General features: G+C 36.6%; 4 protein-coding genes across 10 annotated transcripts; all 4 read left to right on the forward strand.

The window, feature by feature from the left end:
- The first annotated feature begins 519 nt into the window (after window positions 1-519).
- Window positions 520-1,387, forward strand: LOC147556085 (uncharacterized). The gene has a single exon (XM_086663223.1). It carries the CDS (start codon window positions 604-606, stop codon window positions 1,285-1,287), a length of 684 nt encoding a protein of 227 aa, XP_086519349.1. The 5' UTR covers window positions 520-603; the 3' UTR covers window positions 1,288-1,387.
- Window positions 1,388-5,798: 4,411 nt separating this feature from the next.
- Window positions 5,799-9,552, forward strand: LOC147556086 (uncharacterized). 2 transcript variants are annotated; one of them, XM_086663219.1, is made up of 6 exons: window positions 5,799-6,107; window positions 7,244-7,320; window positions 7,676-7,730; window positions 7,923-8,004; window positions 8,098-8,209; window positions 8,917-9,552. In XM_086663219.1, exons 1-6 carry the CDS (start codon window positions 5,882-5,884, stop codon window positions 9,373-9,375), a joined length of 1,011 nt encoding a protein of 336 aa, XP_086519345.1. In that variant the 5' UTR covers window positions 5,799-5,881; the 3' UTR covers window positions 9,376-9,552. The 2 variants fall into 2 exon arrangements, with proteins under 2 accessions (XP_086519345.1, XP_086519346.1); XM_086663220.1 differs by having other exon boundaries at window positions 7,932-8,004.
- A 430-nt stretch (window positions 9,553-9,982) lies between these two features.
- On the forward strand, window positions 9,983-14,994 carry LOC147556087 (myb family transcription factor PHL7-like). Of its 6 annotated transcripts, none has more exons than XM_086663829.1 (7): window positions 9,983-10,280; window positions 12,889-13,028; window positions 13,517-13,593; window positions 13,707-13,749; window positions 13,889-13,946; window positions 14,142-14,211; window positions 14,327-14,994. In XM_086663829.1, exons 2-7 carry the CDS (start codon window positions 12,899-12,901, stop codon window positions 14,834-14,836), a joined length of 888 nt encoding a protein of 295 aa, XP_086519955.1. In that variant the 5' UTR covers window positions 9,983-10,280; window positions 12,889-12,898; the 3' UTR covers window positions 14,837-14,994. The 6 variants fall into 6 exon arrangements, with proteins under 6 accessions (XP_086519955.1, XP_086519958.1, XP_086519957.1 ...); XM_086663832.1 differs by having other exon boundaries at window positions 9,994-10,770; window positions 11,041-13,028; XM_086663831.1 differs by having other exon boundaries at window positions 10,019-10,631; window positions 10,900-13,028.
- A 1,175-nt stretch (window positions 14,995-16,169) lies between these two features.
- LOC147556088 (ubiquitin-conjugating enzyme E2 28-like) lies at window positions 16,170-19,230 on the forward strand. Its single transcript, XM_086663835.1, has 5 exons — window positions 16,170-16,261; window positions 16,748-16,843; window positions 17,288-17,415; window positions 18,252-18,356; window positions 18,864-19,230. Exons 2-5 carry the CDS (start codon window positions 16,774-16,776, stop codon window positions 19,005-19,007), a joined length of 447 nt encoding a protein of 148 aa, XP_086519961.1. The 5' UTR covers window positions 16,170-16,261; window positions 16,748-16,773; the 3' UTR covers window positions 19,008-19,230.
- The last annotated feature ends 2,183 nt before the right edge of the window (window positions 19,231-21,413 follow it).

Below are 21,413 nucleotides of genomic sequence, written 5' to 3' on the forward strand. Positions count from 1 at the left end.
AGGAATTTTCTAAAGTATAACTTTAGAGACGGAGTACTCCCGGCTGATTCCGTCAAAAGGGAGTCCCAAGTGCAACACTGAAAAAAGGGAGTCCAAACAGCAAGTCAATTATACGAAAGGGGTTCAAACAGAAAATCTCCCTATTCATATGCTCCAGATTTCTAGCTTGAAGGATCTGAGATCTTGCGGACTTACCAGTTTGAAACCTCCCCAACCCCTTGCTTTGGCTCTTGGATTGGTTAGTACAAAAGTGGCGCATATAGATGTAAGAGGTCAAACAGAATTGACTAGAGCCAAACCCTTTAAAGGAGCCAAACCCTTTAAATTTGCATATAGCCGAATAGTGGGTGCCTATAAAACAATAATCAGTCAACAATATTTTAATAGAGAGAGCATTTAATGCCGTCGGATTATAACTGAAACCCAAATATGACCGTTCTTTCCACATAAATATAACAAAAGAAAAATGACCGTTGGAAACTTCTGACTTCAAATACCATCATCTTTAGCTTCCCTCAAACTCTGTACAAAAACAGTCTCTCAGTCTTCTCTCATTTCCCACTTCTCTCTCTCTCTCTAACTTTTTGCTCAATTTCTTCAAAAATGGAAGAAATGAGAGATACCCATATAGTTGAAATCCCATTTGATGAAGAAAACCAACAAAAAAAACTTGTTTCAACAATGACTACTACTACTACTACTACCCTTTCAGTAATTCAACAACATCCATTAATGGAAATCTCACAAAGTTCAGGTCATCTTTTACTATTAAAACTTTGGCAAAGAGAAGAAGACTTATTTTGTAATCGAATTTCGCTAAAAGAAATTCGATTAGATAATATTAGATCTGAAATCTTTCAATTATGTTGTTGTTTTTTTACATTTTATGGGTTTTTCTTAACTCTTCTTTATACATCTTCAATTACTTCACATAATCATCAAGCTTGTAAACAATGGTGGTTTCCTTCATCTATCTCTGTTTTTACATCTTTGATTATTATTTCTTTAGTTCAATTGAAACTTTTCAGGTTTTGGAAACTTTCAAGAGATTTACAAAGAGAAAGAAATGATAATAGAACAGTTGTTAGGTGTATTCAAGAATTGAGAATGAAAGGATCAAGTTTTGATTTATCAAAAGAACCACAAAATTCAAGAAGAATGAAAAGCTCAAGTGTTGAAATCAAATGGAGACCTATTTCTTGGTTTTCTGAGTATTTTGTTACTATTTGTCTTGTTTGTGTTACTGGTTTAGTCTTTCCTGTTAGCAGATTCATCCTCTGTGTTTAGTGATGTTTAATGTCGAATTTATTTGATATATGTAAAAGATTCAACCTTGTCTTTGATGATCTTCTTATTAATTCCATGTTGAATCTATCTGAAATTGAAATTTGATTAGTCTCAAATGAAGTCCTAATGTTTATTTTGGTTACCCATTATTTGTTTCTTCAGATTGGAATAGTCGGTTCGATGTAGGAAGACCTCATCGAATACATATTACCACTATTTATTACTTCACTAGGGTACATCTCGTCCCCGCCGAACACAGACAGTATTTTCGAACGATATGCGAGGAAGCACATTTTTCTCTTTCGGATTGATATTGCAAAATTGACAGCCAAAATAAGCAAAAAGGGATCGTGTTCACTAAATCTCTAAATGAAATAGAATGCCTTAATGGTTACACTCAATGCAACGATTAGTAACTCATCTCTTACTATTTTTTCCATAAGGGTTTAAATTTTAAGTTGCAACTTTAGGAATAAAATCGACAGTAAAATATGAAAAAGGGATTGTGTTCACTAAATCTCTAAATGAAATAGAATGCTTTAATGGTTACACTCAGTGCAACAATCAGTAACAATTCATCTCTTACTATTTTTTCTACAAGGGTTTTAAAGTTTAATAGCAACTTTCAGAATAAGTTCAAAATTAATTGAAGTAAAAAAATCATAATCAATCCATTGACCCACGTCTTATTGCGGGGGATATTGAACATTTGTACACCACCATGCATATCTTCATCTTATTCATATGTCTCTACAACTTGAGTTTGGTTCCTCTCCATCTATTCTTTGATGTTCACAACTTCCCCAAGGTTGGTCTCTATGAGTGTTGCCTATCGTCCAACCGGGTCAACACAAACACTATATCCCTGGTAATCGTCTCAAAATAAACAAAAAGAAGTTCAAACCATTGCTAAAACCCACATTCCGTATTTAAAATCTGGTTGTAGATCTGAATTGACTCAAGAATAGTTATTCCTTATCTGACTCGTTTGCATATAAGTTTAGCTTCTTGATCAAGCCCGTGTGGTGGGGGGTGCGGGTCGTGCTCTTGGTCCATCTAAAACATAATTTATGTATTTTAGAATAAAAAAACTGTAATAAAAAATGTTTTATACTTGAAAAAATGTTAAGTCAATCATAAAGGCACATCATTCATTAAACTCAAATTCATGCATCCACAATCTCATATGTATCATGGTTAATGTTTTCAACCTTTTGTTAATTACTTTACTTTTGAGAAAAATTAAGTTATGTATTTCTCTTACGAAAGGGCCCTAGATGAAATTTGGCACTGGGCCTCTAATTTGTCAGCCACGGTCCTGCTCTTGGTCCATTTAAAACATAAATGAAGAGTCAAATTAAGAGGCCCTTGTCTACAATAACCTGACTCGGACTAACAATAAAATGACACCCACCTATAGACCTTAAAGAAAAGGAGAGGCTGAATGGAATGAAAGCTTATGTTCCCTTGCACTAATTGGTCTAGCCCTTAAAGGACACAAACTGACACCCACAGAGAAGGACACCATTGTCTTCTTTGGAATCAGGGACGGATCTACATGCAGGCCAAAGGGGGTCATGGCCCCCCTTGACTTGCCGTAAATTGTTTTAGAAATGCTGATTGCTCTCTGGTTTTTCGTATAAATAATGTTCGAGTCATACTCATAACATATATGTATCGTGGGTGAGATGGTAGAGGTCCGAGTTTCAGACCCAGACACCTGGGTTCGAGCACTAGTAGACTTAGATTTTTCACTTTTTTTTTGTTCGGCCCCCCTTGACTACTACTCTAGTTCCGTCCCTGTTTGGAATGAATGTCCTAGCCCTTAAGGGCAGTGATCTTTGTCACTAATGGTTTCTCCAGTTCTCTTGGCTGCCCCGCACACCTCGTTGGGGCACCAGATTTTGACTATTTTCTAAAATAAAATAAATTTCAACATCAAACACTGACTTTGAACAATTTCCACCCTAAAATTCAAATCTATATAATAAGGGAGGAGGGTATCTTTCCCCATCCTCCCAATGGTCCAGATAATGGTTGGGATTTGAAGAACAAATGATCCAAGGGGTTTAAATGAAATAGGAGAAAAAAAAACATCCTTGAGAAGATGTCATATTGTACTCTTCCCTCTCAAACAACACGCGCCCTCTCAGATCTCTCCTCTCACCAGACAGAGTCGTGTTTGAGGGGGGGGGGGGGGGGGCAGGCAGGCAGGGCGTCCGCCCTGGGCCCCCACCAAACATGGGCCCAGTCTCAAAGCTTAGTATTAAGTATTATTAATACTAAGTTATTTATACTTGTAATTTGTATGGCTCAACGGAGAAAAGGCTCTCGTTTGTCAGTGGTCATGGGTTCGACTCTCTTGAAAGGCACTATTTTTTATCTTTTTAGGGTAGTTGAATAAGTGCCCCTACTTATTGCTTTTCGCACCCTTAAGAATTCCACAAGTTCTTATTGTATTTAATGAGGTTTCGAACATTCTATGGTTTCATGGCTTTGAGGGTAATCAACCTTGTTTCTTAAACTAGCACAAATCAAATTAGATGCATGAATATATCTTTTATTTTTAAATTTTTTGTATCAAAGTATTTAGATAGTTTTCAGTTTTGTACCAAAATAATTTTCACAACATTATCAAGTTTTATGTTAGCTTATTCTGACATGAAATCTTAGTTCAACATGTATCGATTATCATCTCTTACATTTATTATGTTTTTTTTATCATCTAAGAGTCTGATTACTTAGTTGGTATACTTCTTGCATACCAAAAAACTTTACTAGAAGTTATTTGAAGCGATCATTAGAAATTTCATACTACGAGTTTTGGTTTTTGAACAATTTAATGTCATCTATATTATTGAATAAATTTGGATATTTATTTATTGGTATGTTAAATACATTTTCAACTTTATATTAACGTACTAGAGGGTTTCCCGTAAAATTTCGCCCCGGACCCTCAAATTCTCGGCCACGGCTCTGTCACCAGACACCCTCTCTCACTCTCTTCTTCGTCTTTTTTTTCAAAAATCTCCTTCCCGCTCTCTCATCTTCGTCAACTTCTCACCCCATTGGGTATGCCTATCTCTTTCTCTCTCTCACGCACGCTCTTTGTGGATTCTCACGCATTCACTGTCGATATCAGCCTTTTAGCCCGGTGCTTTTAGAAACGCCCTTTCTCCAACACCATTCTAAGGGAGTGGTAGTCCGTGTTACTTGTATGGGACATTTGAAATGTCTCAAATTATTCGTTTGGGACATTTGAAATGTCTCAAATTATTCGTTTGGGACATTTCATATGTTCTGAAATATCTCTATTATTCGTTTGAGACATTTCAAATGTCCCAAAATGTCCTGAAATATCTCTATTAATTATTCGTTTGAGACATTTCTCTGGCTACAATCGCAACTGTTGGAGAGTTTTTTGAACTGTGAAAGTAGTCAAGACGCGCGTATGAAACAAAATAAGTGGTGATTTGTGGAATGATAGTTTAGTTGTCTTTCCTAAAAGAGAGTTTATTTAACAAAACTTACAATGACTCCGTTTACGCTTACATTTTAAAATAAGAAAGCTTGTAGAAGTCGATTGAGTTTCTAATGCATAACTTATTTATTTTAAGATGAAAGAATACAGTGTGCATCACTTTTTAAAAGCCAATAACCTTTGGTTGGAGTAGTAAGATATTTAGTCTTCCACTTTAGAGGTCAAGAGTTCGAAGCACGATGACAACTAAAAAAAATTATAGTGTGTTGTTTATTACTGTTGTATGAAATTTTTTTCATTTTCATATCCAAGTTCCTTTGTAGAGGTAATATGATAGGAGAATGATACAACCCTTGAGAAAATCAAGATAGAATCAAACCCAAATTATATTCAAGAACTCTGATTAGTGAGAAATTAGGGAGAATAAATTAACCCAAAATTGTTATATTGTCATATTACCCTTAACACAATGTGGGTAGGGTTTACAACTCTGGTTAAACTTAAATTCAAAAAAAGACAATTTTTTTGAATAAACAGGGTTAAACGTTCTGTTTCAAAAGTTAAGAGTCTGATAATTCGAAGAAAATCCCCCACGTTTCTTTCAATCAGCATAACAAACAATAATCCATCTGTTTGCATTAAACAACCCCCCAAAAAAAGACAATAATCTTTTCTCTCTCTTTAACATTTTCTCTCTCTCTCTCTCTCTCTCTCTCTCTTTAACATTTTCTCTCTCTCTCTCGATCTCTCCTTTTTAAACTATCATATCATTTTCACACTCAATAAGAGACTGCTCCTTTTTCACTTCATTCCAAGTTGGAGAGGACTTGGGGGGGATTTCTCTCTCTCTCTCTCTCTCTCTCTCTCTCTCTCTCTCTCTCTCTCTCTCTCTCTCTCTCTCTCTCTCTCTCTCTCTCTCTCTCTCTCTCTCTCTCTCTCTCTCTCTCTCTCTCTCTCTCTCTCTCTCTCTCTCTCTCTCTCTCTCTCTCTCTCTCTCTCTCTCTCTCTCTCTCTCTCTCTCTCTCTCTCTCTCTCTCTCTCTCTCTCTCTCTCTCTTCAGTTCATCAAATTCTGGGTTTTCTAGGTGCTAGAGGGGATTGGACGAGAGGGTTGATGAAAACGAGGATGAAGTATGGTGGTGGTTCTAAACCACCAAAGAATAGCAAGAAAGCTCTTGCTTATGCTGCTGCTCAAGTACTACATGAAGAGATGGAGGAAGATGTTTCTGTAGATAAGCATCGTGTCGTTCTTACTAACGATCTTAAACCTCGTCTTCGATGGACTCCTATCCTGCATCAACGATTTCTTCGTGCTGTTAATCAACTCGGTGGCTCCGATAGTGAGCTCCTCTCTCTCTCTCTCTCTCTCTCTTTGTCCTTCATTTTTTACTATTTGTTCATAGCATGCATGTTCGTTTTATACAGTAAGATTCGAACTCTGGTTTAAACAGTACTGGAGATACAAGCACACATGTGTTAGTTGTTTAATGAAATGGGTTTCTTTTGGTTTGGTTGTTTGATGGATTACTTGATTCTATTGTTTTTTGTAATGATCATGTGAAGTTCTTGATGAAGAAAAAGAGGTTTGAGTATTTCATGTTTTGTGAGGGTAAATTTGGTTGCATGTTGTTTTATTGCTTCTAGTTTTGTTAGTATATGTTCTTTTCTCTTAAAGATTGTTTTGAGAAAGGAGGATTTGATGGATTCTTAGAAAAAATAAGATTCATTTCCAAGTTTAAAAATGAAAAACTCAATAGGATTTGCTTATGAATGATCTTATGTTTCTCTATGGAATATACATGACAAAGATGGATTGTTTGAGGGGTTTGTATTTGTGTTCTTTAAATTGGAGAATCTAATACAAGTTTACATTAGATAGATCAAAGCATAAATTTATTTACCCTCAAATTCCATCTTCGTTGGATATCATATCTTTGTAGATTCGTGTAAGTTCTGTTGTTTTAACGGAGTTTTTGTCGTTGTCGTGGAGTTTATTGTCGCTTGTGTTATCGATGGGCATTTTCATAAAAAAAAAAAAATGGCAATTTCTTATGACAAAGATGTAGTGTTTGAGTGTTTTTGTTTTTGTGCTCTTTAAATTGGAGGAATCTAATACAAGTTTACATTAGATAGATCAAAGCATAAATTTATTTATCCTCAAATTGCATCTTTGTTGGATATCATATCTTTGTAAATTCGTGCGAAATTCTGTCGTTTTAACGGAATTTTTGTCGTTGTCGTGGATTTTTTGTCGCTTGTATTATCGAAGGGGATTTTTCTTAACGAAATATGGCAATTTCTTATTATTTCTTTCTATGCGGTTTTCTTGCGTTATCAATTTCGCGAAGAGTTTGATGACTCCTCCATGATTAGTTATGTTGCTTCTCTTCACGTCTCCTGAACAATATCTTTTTCCTATTGACGTTCTGCTTCTCACTATGAGATTATTACATTTTTTTTCGTATTTTAATTACAGAAGCGACCCCAAAGAATATCCTGCGAATTATGGATGTTGAAGGCCTTACCCTTTTTCACTTGAAGAGTCATCTCCAGGTTAATTACTTTTATTTTTACCAAGCTTATCTATTTTTTATATTCGAAAGAAGCCCATGATATACACACACCTCCATGGAGACTTATACCATTTTATCTTGTACAAGAGTAGCATTATCTTACATCATCTATTATAGTATCAATATACATTATATATAATAAATATATTTATATATGTATTCAATATATTTATTTCTATATCTTTCGTTTTTCCGCATGGTATAAGCTTTCTAATACAATATATTTAGATAGTCTAATATCACTTGCACATTAGAAGGTAGTTCAGTTCCAAAGAGAGTTGGGCCTAAGGGACTCTAACACTATTAACTAGTTCAAATTTCTTCTTGCATTACAGAAATACAGAATGAGTAAAGTGACCGAGTTCGAGGAAGATTATCCTACCAGAGAAGGTAAGGGGATTTACTTTAGTTAACCACTTTCTCCCTCAGTCATTTACTTCCCAAATTCTTTTTTCATTTCTTTCATATAATCAAGATATGCATTTTGTGGGTTCAAGTTATAGTTTTAAAACCAATTGCGAAAACGTAATGCTTGAGTAGATTCTTTACTTTGAACTAACTTCTTTTGAGATCAATACAAAGCAATCGCAGCGCTACACCTTATGGCTGGCCAAGACCCTGGTGCTACTTCGTCTATAACCATACCGAATGCCGGACTCATTGGGTAAGAAAATTAAGGTTCCATTTTTATTTTCAATCGGTTAAATGACTACATATGTTTATTATTGATGTGAAAGGATCGAGATTTTATATGTAGGGGCTACAAAGTCAATGAAGCGTTGATGGAACAAATGGAAGTTCGCTATGAAGTTAACGAGGCTATTAGAGCTCAAGCCGAAGCACAAAGGAAGCTAGATCTCCAACTTCAAGTATGTTATCCTTTTCCAAACTAAGGCACAATTTTTAGCTTAAATGTGGATATCTTGAATCTAGTTTCTTGTCTTTATTGCATAGTTATCAAGAAAGAGTTTCATAGCATATATTTGTTCTTCGTTTTTTCCTCCGGGAGTAAAATCTACAGAATAAAAGATATTACTGTAGGTCACATAGGCATATTATATTGACGCATTATACATTTGAAAATGGTTCTTATATTAGTAAAAATATACCTTTATTTAGGAACAAGTACAATTTCGCGGAGTCTAGCATAGAAGAAAATCTAATCAGATAAACAAGTTCATGAGGAGTTTGCAATAAATACCCATTGTTGTAGCTTTCGAGTTTTTGGCGCTCTAGCTAGTAGAATATTCAATAAATAGTCGTTAACATGTTGGCGCCCCATGGGCTAATTTCGAAGTATTACTAACCATGGTTTACATAAAAGGTCAACCCCGACGGCTTTGAGGCACATTGTTATTAGAGACCCACAATCTAGGTCTTACAAACCCGTCTAGGTTAAATATTTTAAACAAAATATGAAATAGTTCAGTTTGTAGTTCAATTGGCTAAGAGTTTCCGGGGGTTAGAATCCTCCTTAAAACGCCATTAGGTATTCTTTTACTAGATTAAACCTGTTATCATGATTGACCTCGAACATATATATTCTCTTGATCATTATGTTTCAACTTTTATACAGGCTGAAAAGAACTTGCAGATGTCTATGGATGCACAAGAAAGATACATGAACTCCATGCTTGTCAAAGCATATGAAATGTGTTCTAATCAAACCATGAATACTACTAATAGTGGGATAATGGGTAATACTTCCTTCACAAACTCATACTTCGATCCAACGAGTTACTATTCTACACCTCAAGATGAAAACACCACATTCCCAATTTTCGGCAAGGAACTTCCAAACTTTCAACCACAAGGAACCGGTTATTCTTCTGAAAGCAGTCGAACTTCATATGGTAGTACTCCTGCTAATTGGTCTATGGAGATAACTTCTTGTTCTGAATGCAACAGCAGAAGAGCTCGACATATGGATTCATCTATTGATCCTTCCGTTTGGTACAACAATGAAGCCATGGCGAAATATGATTTCGGCTATAAGAACAACAATGACTTCCCTGGGTATTTTGGTAACTTCTAATATATTTAAGAAGAGGACCTGAGTTCGAATCTAGTTGTTTTAAAAATAAATATATAAGTAGAGAACTTTTATTATCTAGTAGTCTTAAAACATTTGGAGATGAGATAAGAACTTTTGTATTAGCCTAGTACTTGGAAGATGTTTTTCTTTTATGTTACTATTTGAAGTTAACTTCTAGATTATATCATTGTAGTTTATAGGCGTGTTGTAAACAGAAACTCGACCAAGGTGGTCATACATCTATCAAGAACATCGCTGATAGGGAGACTCCATGGTGTACTCCTATAATAGGATAAGAGATGTTTTGGACATTTTGGTCTTTTCAGACTGTGAAAAGACCAAGATACCCCTTGTCTTGTTAGCCAACTCAGTTATGGAGTATACCACGTAGTAAGCTTGTAGTCCCCCAATCATTTTTGTATCAAGAAACCAATATGTCAGTTGTTCGAGTATAAAGAGCTCCCGTTTTACTCAAAGACAACTATTAAAGTTGACTAACGGAAAATTGAAAGAGATGACCATTTAGGAAGCTAGTGATCTTTTAGGTGCTATTATCATCTTTAGAGGGGCCAAAATGAAATTTAACCCTAAGAAAAATGTGGGAATTGGACCGGCCCGGGTAGGTGACAAGAATGAAGAATCTGAGTATCTGACTCGAGAGAGCTCTAAATTCACAATTTTGGCGTGTTTGACAAATTTAATTTCAATTTCAGACAAATTTCAGAACCAATCAGAGGCTCTCTATTAAGTCGAAACATCAGCACCTTTTTCGCCCTTCTCCTTCAACCCTTTCTCTCACTAAATCTCAGCTACCAGCAAAAATTTGTAGCAGTTAAGTTCTGTTTCTAATTCTTGAGCAACTCTGGAATCGCAGGACGTAAGAAACTCTCAGATTTGCAGTCTGGGTAAGGTCTATTTTCTCTGTTTGTTCGTTTTAAACTTTGGGAATTTTTCTTAATTTGAACTTAAATTGAGAGTCAATTTTGGGTTGTTTGTGGGTTTCTGTTTAGTAAGAAAATCAGAGAGTCCTGCCCAATTTTGGTAGGTTTATGATCTTCTGAGATTTGCTTCAGTAGACCTAATTGCATCATTTTATTGAGTTAGATGCATAGGTTTCTAGTAATAGTAACATGGGTGTTTGTTCTTTTAGTAGAAATTTTTAGGTACTTTAAATTTAGGTGTTTTTTGTTGTTTGGTGTTCTTTAATGTGAATTTAACATTCTTATCTGTCTACTGGTTGAATTCCTCCTTAGAGGGTTCTCCTGAATAGTCTTGAGAGAGAGAGAGAGGGAGAGGCCATTGCCCGAAATTCGGCCAGAGCGGAGGACTTAGCAATTGTGGCCTGTTTTTTTAAATTTCCAAGAAGAGTACTAGAACCAAGCATGATAACCCGAGGTGGAATGATGGGTGGATGAGCAACTGGCCAGTCAAAGTCGGCAGAACCCGAAATATGGAGAGAGCTAGAGGCGGATGGAAAAATTCCCTTACCGGTTGTGCCCTTCAAGTAGCAAAGAACATGGTGAGCGGTTCTCCTGAATAGTCTTGAGAGAGAGAGAGAGGGAGAGGCCATTGCCCGAAATTCGGCCAGAGCGGAGGACTTAGCAATTGTGGCCTGTTTTTTTAAATTTCCAAGAAGAGTACTAGAACCAAGCATGATAACCCGAGGTGGAATGATGGGTGGATGAGCAACTGGCCAGTCAAAGTCGGCAGAACCCGAAATATGGAGAGAGCTAGAGGCGGATGGAAAAATTCCCTTACCGGTTGTGCCCTTCAAGTAGCAAAGAACATGGTGAGCGGCGTCGAGGTGATGGTGCTAGAATTTTGCATGAGTTGACTTAGGTTATTGATTGCGAACATAATGTCCAGATGAGTGACAGTTAGGAAAAGCAAGTGTCCGATCAAACAGCGGTAAACCGTAGGATTGGGTAGAGGGAGCCTTTCGGTAGACCTAAATGCAAGTTTTTTTCCATTAGAAAAGTGGGAATGCGAGCAACAGTCATGCCAGAATCCTTTAGAATGTCGAGAATATACTAGCATTGACATAAAAAAAAAGGCCTTCAGGAGAGCGAGGAACCTCATTTCTTACGAAATACCGGAGGTGCCCTAAATCTTTTAAAGATAAAGAGAGGGTCAGAGTTTTAAATTAGCGATTGCCGAGTCATCATTACCGGTGATGATAATGTTGTCGACCTAAACTAAGACAAACAGAGAGATGTAGTCTTTCGTATGCGTGATAGTCAGTAGTCAGAGACAAACGCATGAAAACCATCTTCTGTTAAAAAACATTGTCTTGGCACCTGTTTAAGACCACATAAAGATTTATTTAAATTACAAACACAAGACTCCCCCTGCCGCGAAAAAACAGGTGCAAGTTTCATTTAAACTCCTCGCCTAAATAGCATTGAAGGCATTGTTGACACCTACTGATGTAACTTCCAGCCTTAATGGCGGCAAGAGATAACAGAATTCGGGTATAACCAGTTGTGCGACAGGCGCAAAAGTCTCATGATATTCCGTCCCTTCATTTTGTGTCTTCGGGAGTACCTTGGCTTTGTAACTTTCAATAAAACCATCTGAATTAGATTTGATGTTATATACCCACTTGCAACAAATCGGGGTTTTATTAGGAGGTAAGTGGGTAAGAGTCCAAGTTCAATTGTCTTTGAGAGCCTTAATCTCCTTCCCCATGGCATCACACCAATGAGGCGATTTCATACCTTGAGAATACGAAGTGGGTTCCTTGGCAGAAAGGACATCGGTATAATATGAGATGATGCTTATGAAAATGAGTAAGCGAGAGGTAATCTTCGAGTGGTGAGCAACCAAGGAGGCCGACTCGGAATAGGGGATGCCGCTGCTGCCTCAATGGTAAGTCGAGTTTCTTACGTGCGCGACGATTCCTCTGTGTCTGAGATAGAGCAGACAGCTCGGAGAGGAGCATTGATCATCAATAGGGTGCATTGAACCCGAGAGGTAGAACCTTCGGTGATGGAAGGAGGGGAGTCAAACAAAGAGGGGATGCTGGGGTATACTGAATTAATTATCCAACTCCCAACCAAATAGTTGCATCTTTCCCGTGTATGAAATAAGTGGAGACCTTGCCACCTTCTTGCTTGAGATTTGAGATAACTCGGTTCACCAACCACTGTGTTGATTACAACACTATAACCCTCAACGCATCTTCATTGTTTTCATAAATAAGCTTATCGTTGGCATTATCTAATACCGTATATGATTCAGTATCATTTTTTGCATACTTCAATCGAGATGCGTTGAGGTAAACTGAAGTATTGAGTTTCTTCTTCTTCTTTTTTTCTTCATTCCCATGATCATGGGTGAAGTTTGAAACTTATAATCTTTGGTGCCTGTCAAATCAACATAAATGGATCAGAAGAAAATCTGATAGGGCCGTCTTCCTTTTGAACCCTGACCTGCTAAATTTTACCTGAAATTTTCTTATCTCTTTGAGTTTGTCTTGTTATACCTTGTTAATTAGTCATTGCTTATAAGCAGCACGACCACAATGGATTCAAGTAGGGGAGGTAACAGCTTGAATAACAACTCTAGTTCGGCTTCAAGGCAACGGTTGCGATGGACAAATGAACTGCACGAGCGCTTTGTCGATGCTGTGACCCAACTTGGTGGTCCGGATAGTAAGATTTCTCTGAATTTAGTGTGCATTTCTTTGCTTCTTTTATTGATTTGAATGCCTTACAAATGTTTCTACTTGTGGGACGATACTGCAGAATTAATCTGACTTATGTTTATTGACGAAATTCAGTTTGTTTTTTAATGGAAAAATAACATAAAAATACGATAAAAATAGAAATATTCTCGATACAAGATTCATTTTGTTCTTATTAGGTGAAGTTATGTATTCTGCATATTTCATATAGAAGAAGCGGTATCTTCTTTTCAGTGTTTAAGCAAAATAACTTCTGACCATAATAAAAATACAGTCTTTTACCTGGTCCTCTTATCCCCGACCTCGAAAGTTGGTTTTCGTTGTTTTGGAAAACCAAATCGGGTACTTGAGATTTTCCCAAAGAGTTCTGGAATCTGGATCTTACTCAGATTTCATGAAGTAGATAGATCTAACTTAAGTTTCTTCTTATGAAGTAATTCCTTTTCTCCGCTTCAGGAGCTACTCCAAAAGGTGTTCTTAAACTTATGGGTGTACAAGGTGTAACTATATACCACGTAAAAAGCCACTTACAGGTAAATATCCTCAATTTTAATACTTCTTCGACTAGTTACGTTCTACTACTTGATGTTCTTCTCTTATATTTACTCTCGTGCTTTGACTTTCTCTTACCTTTTATGAATTTCAGAAATATCGACTTGCAAAATACCTTCCTGATTCTACATCTGATGGTAAATTTCCATCCTGATTGTGGGCTCTCCTTGCATAAGAGGGCAATGAAATGTTTCTTAGCGTGGTACCAATATTTCTCGAGTTTCAAATTGTAAAACCGTGAAAAGAACTAATATTGCAACACTCTTGTTTTTCTAGGAAAAAGTGTTGAGAAAAAAGAACCGGGGGAATTGGTTTCCAGCTCCGAGGGTTCCTCGTAAGTGGAGACATTCTTTTATTTCTTCGTTTAGATTAGAATGTAGATATATAGAATTGATATAAATGGGGTGTACGTGATATTTGTGTGTGGCAACCTTGGTTGGAGTGGTTACCAAGTTGCTTTCCACCCTCAGGTCTCGGGTTCGAGACACAGATCTGATATTACCCTTTCTAAAAAAAATTGTGTGTGCAGTGGAACACAGATAACGGAAGCACTCAAGCTACAGATGGAGGTGCAAAAGCGTCTGCATGAACAGTTAGAGGCAAGTCTTTCCAATGTCCCGAAGTTCTCTTTAAAAGAAGATTGAATAAATTGGTAGCTTTTTGTAACTCTTAACAATCTGATCAATTTTATATCAAATATTTCTAACTAAACAGGTACAAAAGCAACTTCAATTACGAATTGAAGCCCAAGGGAAGTATCTGAAGAAAATTATAGAAGATCAGCAACGACTTGGTGTTGTTCTTGCCGAAGCTCCGAGTCATGTGATCCATGAACCTGCCTCAGCTGAAAACTTTGTTGAATCTGAGAACAAGACTGAACCATCAACTCCTGCTCCGACTTCTGAGTCTCTCTTCCTAAACGCTTCGAAAGAAATTTTGCCTTCGAAGAGCCTTTCCTGTAATGATTCTTTCTCATCTCGTCATGAGCCTCTAACACCAGATTCTGCTTGCAACTTGAGTTCCTCGATTGGAAGCCCAAAATGTCAGAGGCGGGCCAACAAACACAATTCGACAAGAACAAAATCTGGAGTTGGGAAATCTGAAGAGATGTTTCTTGCACACAACATACTGGAGTCAAGTTTGAGCTCGAATTTTCATCACCCATCCCCAGTTTTCCCAAATGATGGATCATTTCTATCTCTTAATAAGGAGTCCAGTCAGTAAAAAAGGTTGGTTTGAAGATGAGTCAGATGATTATCCGCTCATTTTCGAAGGTTTTCTTTCTAATTTATGTAACATGATGTCATAAGATGTTTAGATCTCAAACTTTCTTCATGTTCCCTCTCAAGATAAACTGTAATGGTTATAAGATGTGTTCATTATATCTGAGCATTTATCTGTGTTTTATGACAAACACTAAGTCATATCCATCTGCCAGCTACTGGTCGAAAAAAATGTTGATTGTGACGGAGTAACCTTGATAGCACTTAAGAAATAGAAGTTCTTAAGATAAATTTGGGAAATTGACTAGGCTTTTGTTAGTGTTCGGATTTGGTTGGTTGAGTCAGCGTGATTGCTTGTCTTCCTTCTTTTCGCGGCATTCGTAGTTTTCCTTTGTTTTTCAAGAAAGAAAAAAAAAACTCTTTCTATACTCTCTAGGTTTCAGTTTATGTCACATAAACTTTGGGATCACCTAGGCCCTCTCTTAAATAGAGATAGTGAGTAGATTGAGGTAATGGGTGAGAACGTGAATCAATATAGGCTTAAAAATGTGATACTAACTATGAGGGAGTCATGTACACACAACTAATTTCAAGTTAAAACCTAGTATGATTCGATCTACGTATGGAAAATGGGACTTCTATCACCATATTTAGGAATTTGAGGAGATATGCGAAACTATGAAATGTAGAGATATGTCTCAAAATGAATTGAAAATTAAGTTTCCATTCTCTTCAAAAGATAAAACTTTGGTTCCATGGGTTGCAATCAGTTATTGGGAAGATTAACCACAGGTTTTCTTCAAAAGTTCTTCTTTAAACACAACACTACTAGCATTAAGCAAAACGTTGCGGATTTTATGCAGCAAGATGGAAAATATCTTAGTGTCTATCTAAAAATGTTCAAAATCACCTCTTATTAAGACAACGGATATTCACGTTATTTAGCCTTCTGCATAATCGACGTTTCTCTCAGACAAAGAGGATCTCAAGGTGTCGAGCATACTTCTACAGACCTCTAATATCAGGACTCAAAGTTAAAGATGATTAACAAAGAAGATGATGCAGAAGAAAGAGAAAGGAAGTAGGTAGGAGAGAAACTAAACAAAAAAAATATTAATAAAAAGGGTATTTTTGGAAAGTTCAAAAAAAATTAACGTTCAAATGGATGGAAAAGAGAAAAAAGAAGGGCTATAAAAGCATTTTCAGTAAACTAGGGGGCCAGACAGAAATCCAGTCATAAACTAGGAGTCCATTGAGGAAATAACTCTTAACAACAACGGTGCCTCTAAAACTTCGCAACAAGTAATATGTACACGTGTGGAAACCGCCTTGTTGGATATAAAAACCCAACCCTCTTGCGGATTTCTACACAGAACGCGACGAAGGAGAGAAAGATTCGTACGAAATAGCAAGAGGAGCTTGTGAGGTCCTTTCTCTTCTCATACTTCCTCTCTTTTTTTTTTGATATCTAGGGTTTCGATTGTCTAATCCGTACAAGGTATAAAACTTATTTTATCAACGCTTACTTCGATTTCCAGAGATCGTTTTTCTTTGCTTCCTGTGAGTTTATTGCCGATTTTTGAGGTTTTTTCACTTTTCAGTTACTCTTGTTTTGTTGTTGAATACTTAACCTAACGTTAGATTTTTAGGGTTTTTAATGTAGGAAAGTTAAAATTCCAGCAAGTTGATGATCTCTTTCGGATACAATCAATCTTAATAAGAAAAAAAATTGGTTTTTGTTTATTGTCATATTTTAAAGAGATTTTATTTCTGTTTATTAAGTTCTTCACAACCTGTGTGGGTACTTAGGGTATGATTGAATGTTCTATTACCTCTCTCTATCTCTAGTTTAATTAAGTTTATATTTGGCGTTCAAGTGTTGCAGAAGTTTGACAATTTTTTGTTTTTGTAGTGAGGTTGTCGGTTTTTGACTACGATATGGCTTCGAAACGCATTCAGAAGGAGTTGAAAGACTTGCAAAAGGATCCTCCAACCTCTTGCAGCGCTGGTTCGTTACTTTCTAATACCAAGTCTTTATCTTTATTGCTAGAATAGTTTTTTCTCTTGTAAATCTCTTCAAGTCCTCGTGAAGATCGAAGAATAAAATATGAAAGACTGGAGCTAGACTTTCAAATGGTTTACCCTTACGATTTAGAATTAATTGACCCTAAAGCCTGGGCTACTGATTAGTTTGAGTTGGTCAAGAGAGCTATTAGGGATTCCAAATACTTCGATTCCCATGTCATAAAGTCTTGTAAAGGTGCTAAATCTCTTACATTGTACTGTTGCTGAGTTTCTTTCGAGGGGTATCTAGTACTATACAGTGCAGATAGTGTATTGCTGTTGCTTATGAGTTTATTGTAATATTATGAATAAAAAAATTTCCTTGGATATTTTTCCTGAACTTGAGTTTTATACATCTTCTTATACTTTTGAAACTTTGTAACTATAGGACCTGTTGCTGAAGACATGTTCCATTGGCAAGCAACCATAATGGGACCATCAGACAGTCCTTTTTCTGGCGGTGTGTTTCTTGTTACCATTCACTTCCCACCAGATTACCCATTTAAGCCACCAAAGGTAATTGCTTCCCCAATCATCATTTTATTGAAGATCAGAATGCATATGTACACGAGAAAATGTCAAAAGATGTTTCCTGAGATATACACCTAGGTGGACCAAGTAGTGTCTTAACAGTTTCTGTACTCTGATTTTTATCTACCTCAAATTGAGGTATTTTCTTAACCTTTCGATATTCACTAGTTTTGTACTTGTCCACTAAAGATGCGCAGAAGAAGGTTCATATCCTGTAGTGATTACAGAATATGCCATTTGGACCAAGGAATGAAATTTTGGTTTCAGTGGAAGTTTTGGTAGACATGGAAATAGAAATGTCTCGGTCATTTCGACCTATATATTTTGAAATTTATTTCCTAGACAAGGCAGTGTTAAGAGAAACTTAGTTAAATTTCGGTTTCGATGGAAATTTCTATAGTCATGGAAATGGATATCTTTCGGTCATTTCTACCAAAATATTTCGAAATTTAATTCGTTTTAGGACACCCTGTTAATATTTTAGATTGGGGTAACTTCACTTTTCTGTAACCTTGATGAGTTCGACTATCATGATAGTTAATAACTAAACTATTTCTCAGTTCTTATAACATATGGTATAGTTTGGGAAAACAGATTCGTAGTGTGTCCAAGTCGAAATGTAACATGAAATTATCTTTCTCTCACAAGTTGACCAGCAGCAAATTCTGCTTTACTTGTCCAATTTCATCCTTGAACAACTTATATTTTGTATTGCCTATCGTTCTCTTATCCTCAGCTAAGACATTTTGATTTCAGTCTGCCCTTTCGCTTTTTATCTTCTTTTATAAACTTTTAACCTAATTATTTTGTCCATTGATTAGGTTTCCTTCCGTACCAAGGTGTTCCACCCAAACATCAACAGCAATGGAAGTATCTGCCTTGATATCTTGAAAGAGCAGTGGAGCCCGGCCCTCACAGTATCGAAGGTAATTGACTTCCACACCAACATCTAACTATTCAAAATGCATGCAGGTTGGAAGTTGGAACTTCAATGAGAAAATCACATTTCTCAAATACTGAAACTATTCATCCAGGACTCGCCTGCATATAAACTTTTCTGTTTGGATGTGTTGTGAAGTTGATGATTTGTTTCTCCATTTATCTGTACCCTTCACTTCCCAATTCAGCATGTCTAAGCAATATCAATATATTTGGTATTAACTAAACTTTTGAGATGATTCCTCTTAAGCAATTGTCCAGTTATATGATATATCATTTCATGTATGTGGGAGGTTTTCACTTTACATGTTTTTTAACGAATATTGTGGCATGATCATGATCCTCTGTTTGCACTGGAATGCCCTTGTTAACCCAATTTAGCTTAAGAATGTTAGCAATAATTCGTTGTTTCGTACAAGTTAAAATATTGTTTTCTTTGGTTAAGTTGTGAGTTTAGCAAATATTTACGTATCTTGTTGTGTGTGTGTTTGCAGGTGCTTTTGTCAATTTGCTCACTGCTAACTGACCCAAATCCCGACGATCCATTGGTACCAGAGATTGCTCACATGTACAAGACGGACCGAGCCAAGTATGAGTCGACTGCCCGATCATGGACCCAGAAATATGCGATGGGTTAAAGAAAGCTTTAGATGCTTGGGGGTGGTCGATATGGGTATACTTAGTAGAATAATAAGAAAGGAGAAAAATGATAGTGAAGTTGGTTTAAAGAGAAGGGATTGTTAGTTCTTTGTTTGTTCTGAACCTTTTGAAACCTTGAACAGGTGGGAGACTAATACAACATATTGTATTTGTTTCCTACAAATTTGATTATATGCTCATTAGATATTTATTTGCATCTAATTCTCCTTTTTGGTGCTTGAGGTAGCTCTAATTATTGTTTGTCGGTGTGAGGATATTTCCATTTGCTTTTTTTTTTTTTATTGCATAAATCAGTAGACTTAGGGTGTATGAACCGGAATGAAAAGAACCCGAAAAGAAAAACAAACAACCGACATAGCCAGCCACATACGGCTGCAATCCCACCCTTTTAATTTACCCAGAGTTAAAGAGATCCAACAACAAAGCAAAAACATATAATCTAATAATCCCAGATGTACAGGACTACCATCAACATAAACTCATATTTCATAGTAAACTAGGCAGCAACTTTACTTGATTCATAGCATACTTTTACCCGGGGTTGGGTGAAAGATCCACTTCCATGCCCTAAAAGGGTCTGAGGTTAAATAACACTAAATTTAGCTCTCATGTTTGTCTGGTGTTTCTTAAGACTGTAGTTTTGTTAAGAACACTTGGCCAGTCCATTGTTGGCTTACTACTAACATAGGCTTATGACCATGGTTGGTTTTTCTATTTTCCTCTCTCTTTTGTTCCATTCCAACCGACACCCCAATGGCCATTATGATTTAGATCGAAAACCCGATCTAAAACCCCATGGGTTTCCAGATCGAAAAATTGAAAGTACAACCAACGGTGTTTTTGTTCGAAAAAGTTCCCATGGGGTCTTATTCCGAAGAAACCTATCGTGCTTCAATCTCTACAGTTTTTTTTTATTTGAAACCCATGGGTCAGGGCAAGCATGTTATGCTTATATAGGTAGGAGGGAAGCTGTGAGGCACTGACAAAAATGATGCGGCGTAAAGAGACTGGCTTGATGATAGCCACGCGGTGTGGCCATTAAGAGATAATTTTTTATGACAACTTGACACGATCGTATCTTTTGACACTAACTGTCCATGTATGAAAAGTGAAGTTTTTGGCACTGTCTGACCCTCCAAGCAACTGGCATTCTATCGGGCAGAGCAAGACTCGAGGTGCCAATCTGGATTCCGCCCACCTCCCTACCTTGCCCCTTTGGTCATAGCAGGACTCAAGAACAAAACTATTTCGGATCCACCTGTAAACTTGTCTCCAGGCATAACAGAGCACAAGGTGTCGAGATCACTTCCGCAGACCTCCTTACTATGCCATTTTGATTAAAGGGAGGGTCGGGTGCAGAACTTACTCGAATATATACTAAATAACCCACCACGAGAGTCTTTTCAAAAGTTGAAAGTCAAAAACTTTTCTAGAGATTCCTAAAACATGAGCCCCCCCCCCCCCCCCCCCCCCCCCCGCCCCCCCACCTATTACTTTATATCGTAGAACTTTTATTGTTTGAGCCAAGAGGAGAAATTGACATCTAGATCTTTCTTTTACAATAAATTGGGAAGCTATATTACCATGTAATTTTATTAATCACTAGGGTATAACCCGTGCCCGATAGCACGGACAGTTATATCAATCAACATTCAACGAAATTATTGAAGAAATCAAACGAACATCAAGTTGTCATAAACACATATTAGCAAGAAATGTAATAATGAAGAAATCAAACTGAACGATATGAGTACTAAACCCTAGAACTTGTTATCTTTTAATTTGGTAGGTTATTTTGAAAACAAATATTACTCCATGAGAAAAAAGAAAAAGAAAATAGGTTGTTTTATTTCTAAAGTTGTGTTGTGCAAGAAATAGTTATTTTATTTCTAAACCCGAAAATCTTCTTTTTTTCTTTATATAACTTATTTTTCTTAGATAGGTTATTTTATTTCTAAGAAGCTGTTGTTAATATATCTCTCTCCTTTCCAAAATAGTTGTTACCCACCCCTTCCAAATGTAAATTTAATCATTTTGTATACAAGGCTACATGACCCGCCTCCTTGGACTCCCACATCAAGAGTATGTGAGAGATTGTTTCTCTCTCCCCGTGACTGAATATGTGAGAGGAGAGTGAAATCTTTGTTTCTCTCACATGTTGTTCAAATGGGAGTCCCAGGAAGCGGGTTGAGTGTATTTTTTGTTTTATATATACCCAATTGGTTTTAACCACATTGTGCATTCAAGAACAAAATCCACATAAATACCTTGCTACATTATTACGTTCTCTATGTCACAATGAGAAGAAAGGAAACTCAAATTATTTAAAGATGACTGCAACTCAGTTGAAACTACAGAGACATAAAAATGTACTGATTCCCTCT

Source organism: Eschscholzia californica, unplaced genomic scaffold (assembly GCF_041429995.1).
Source record: "Eschscholzia californica isolate CP2 unplaced genomic scaffold, dmEscCali1.0.p SCAF_2, whole genome shotgun sequence".
NCBI classification, from domain to species: domain Eukaryota; kingdom Viridiplantae; phylum Streptophyta; class Magnoliopsida; order Ranunculales; family Papaveraceae; genus Eschscholzia; species Eschscholzia californica.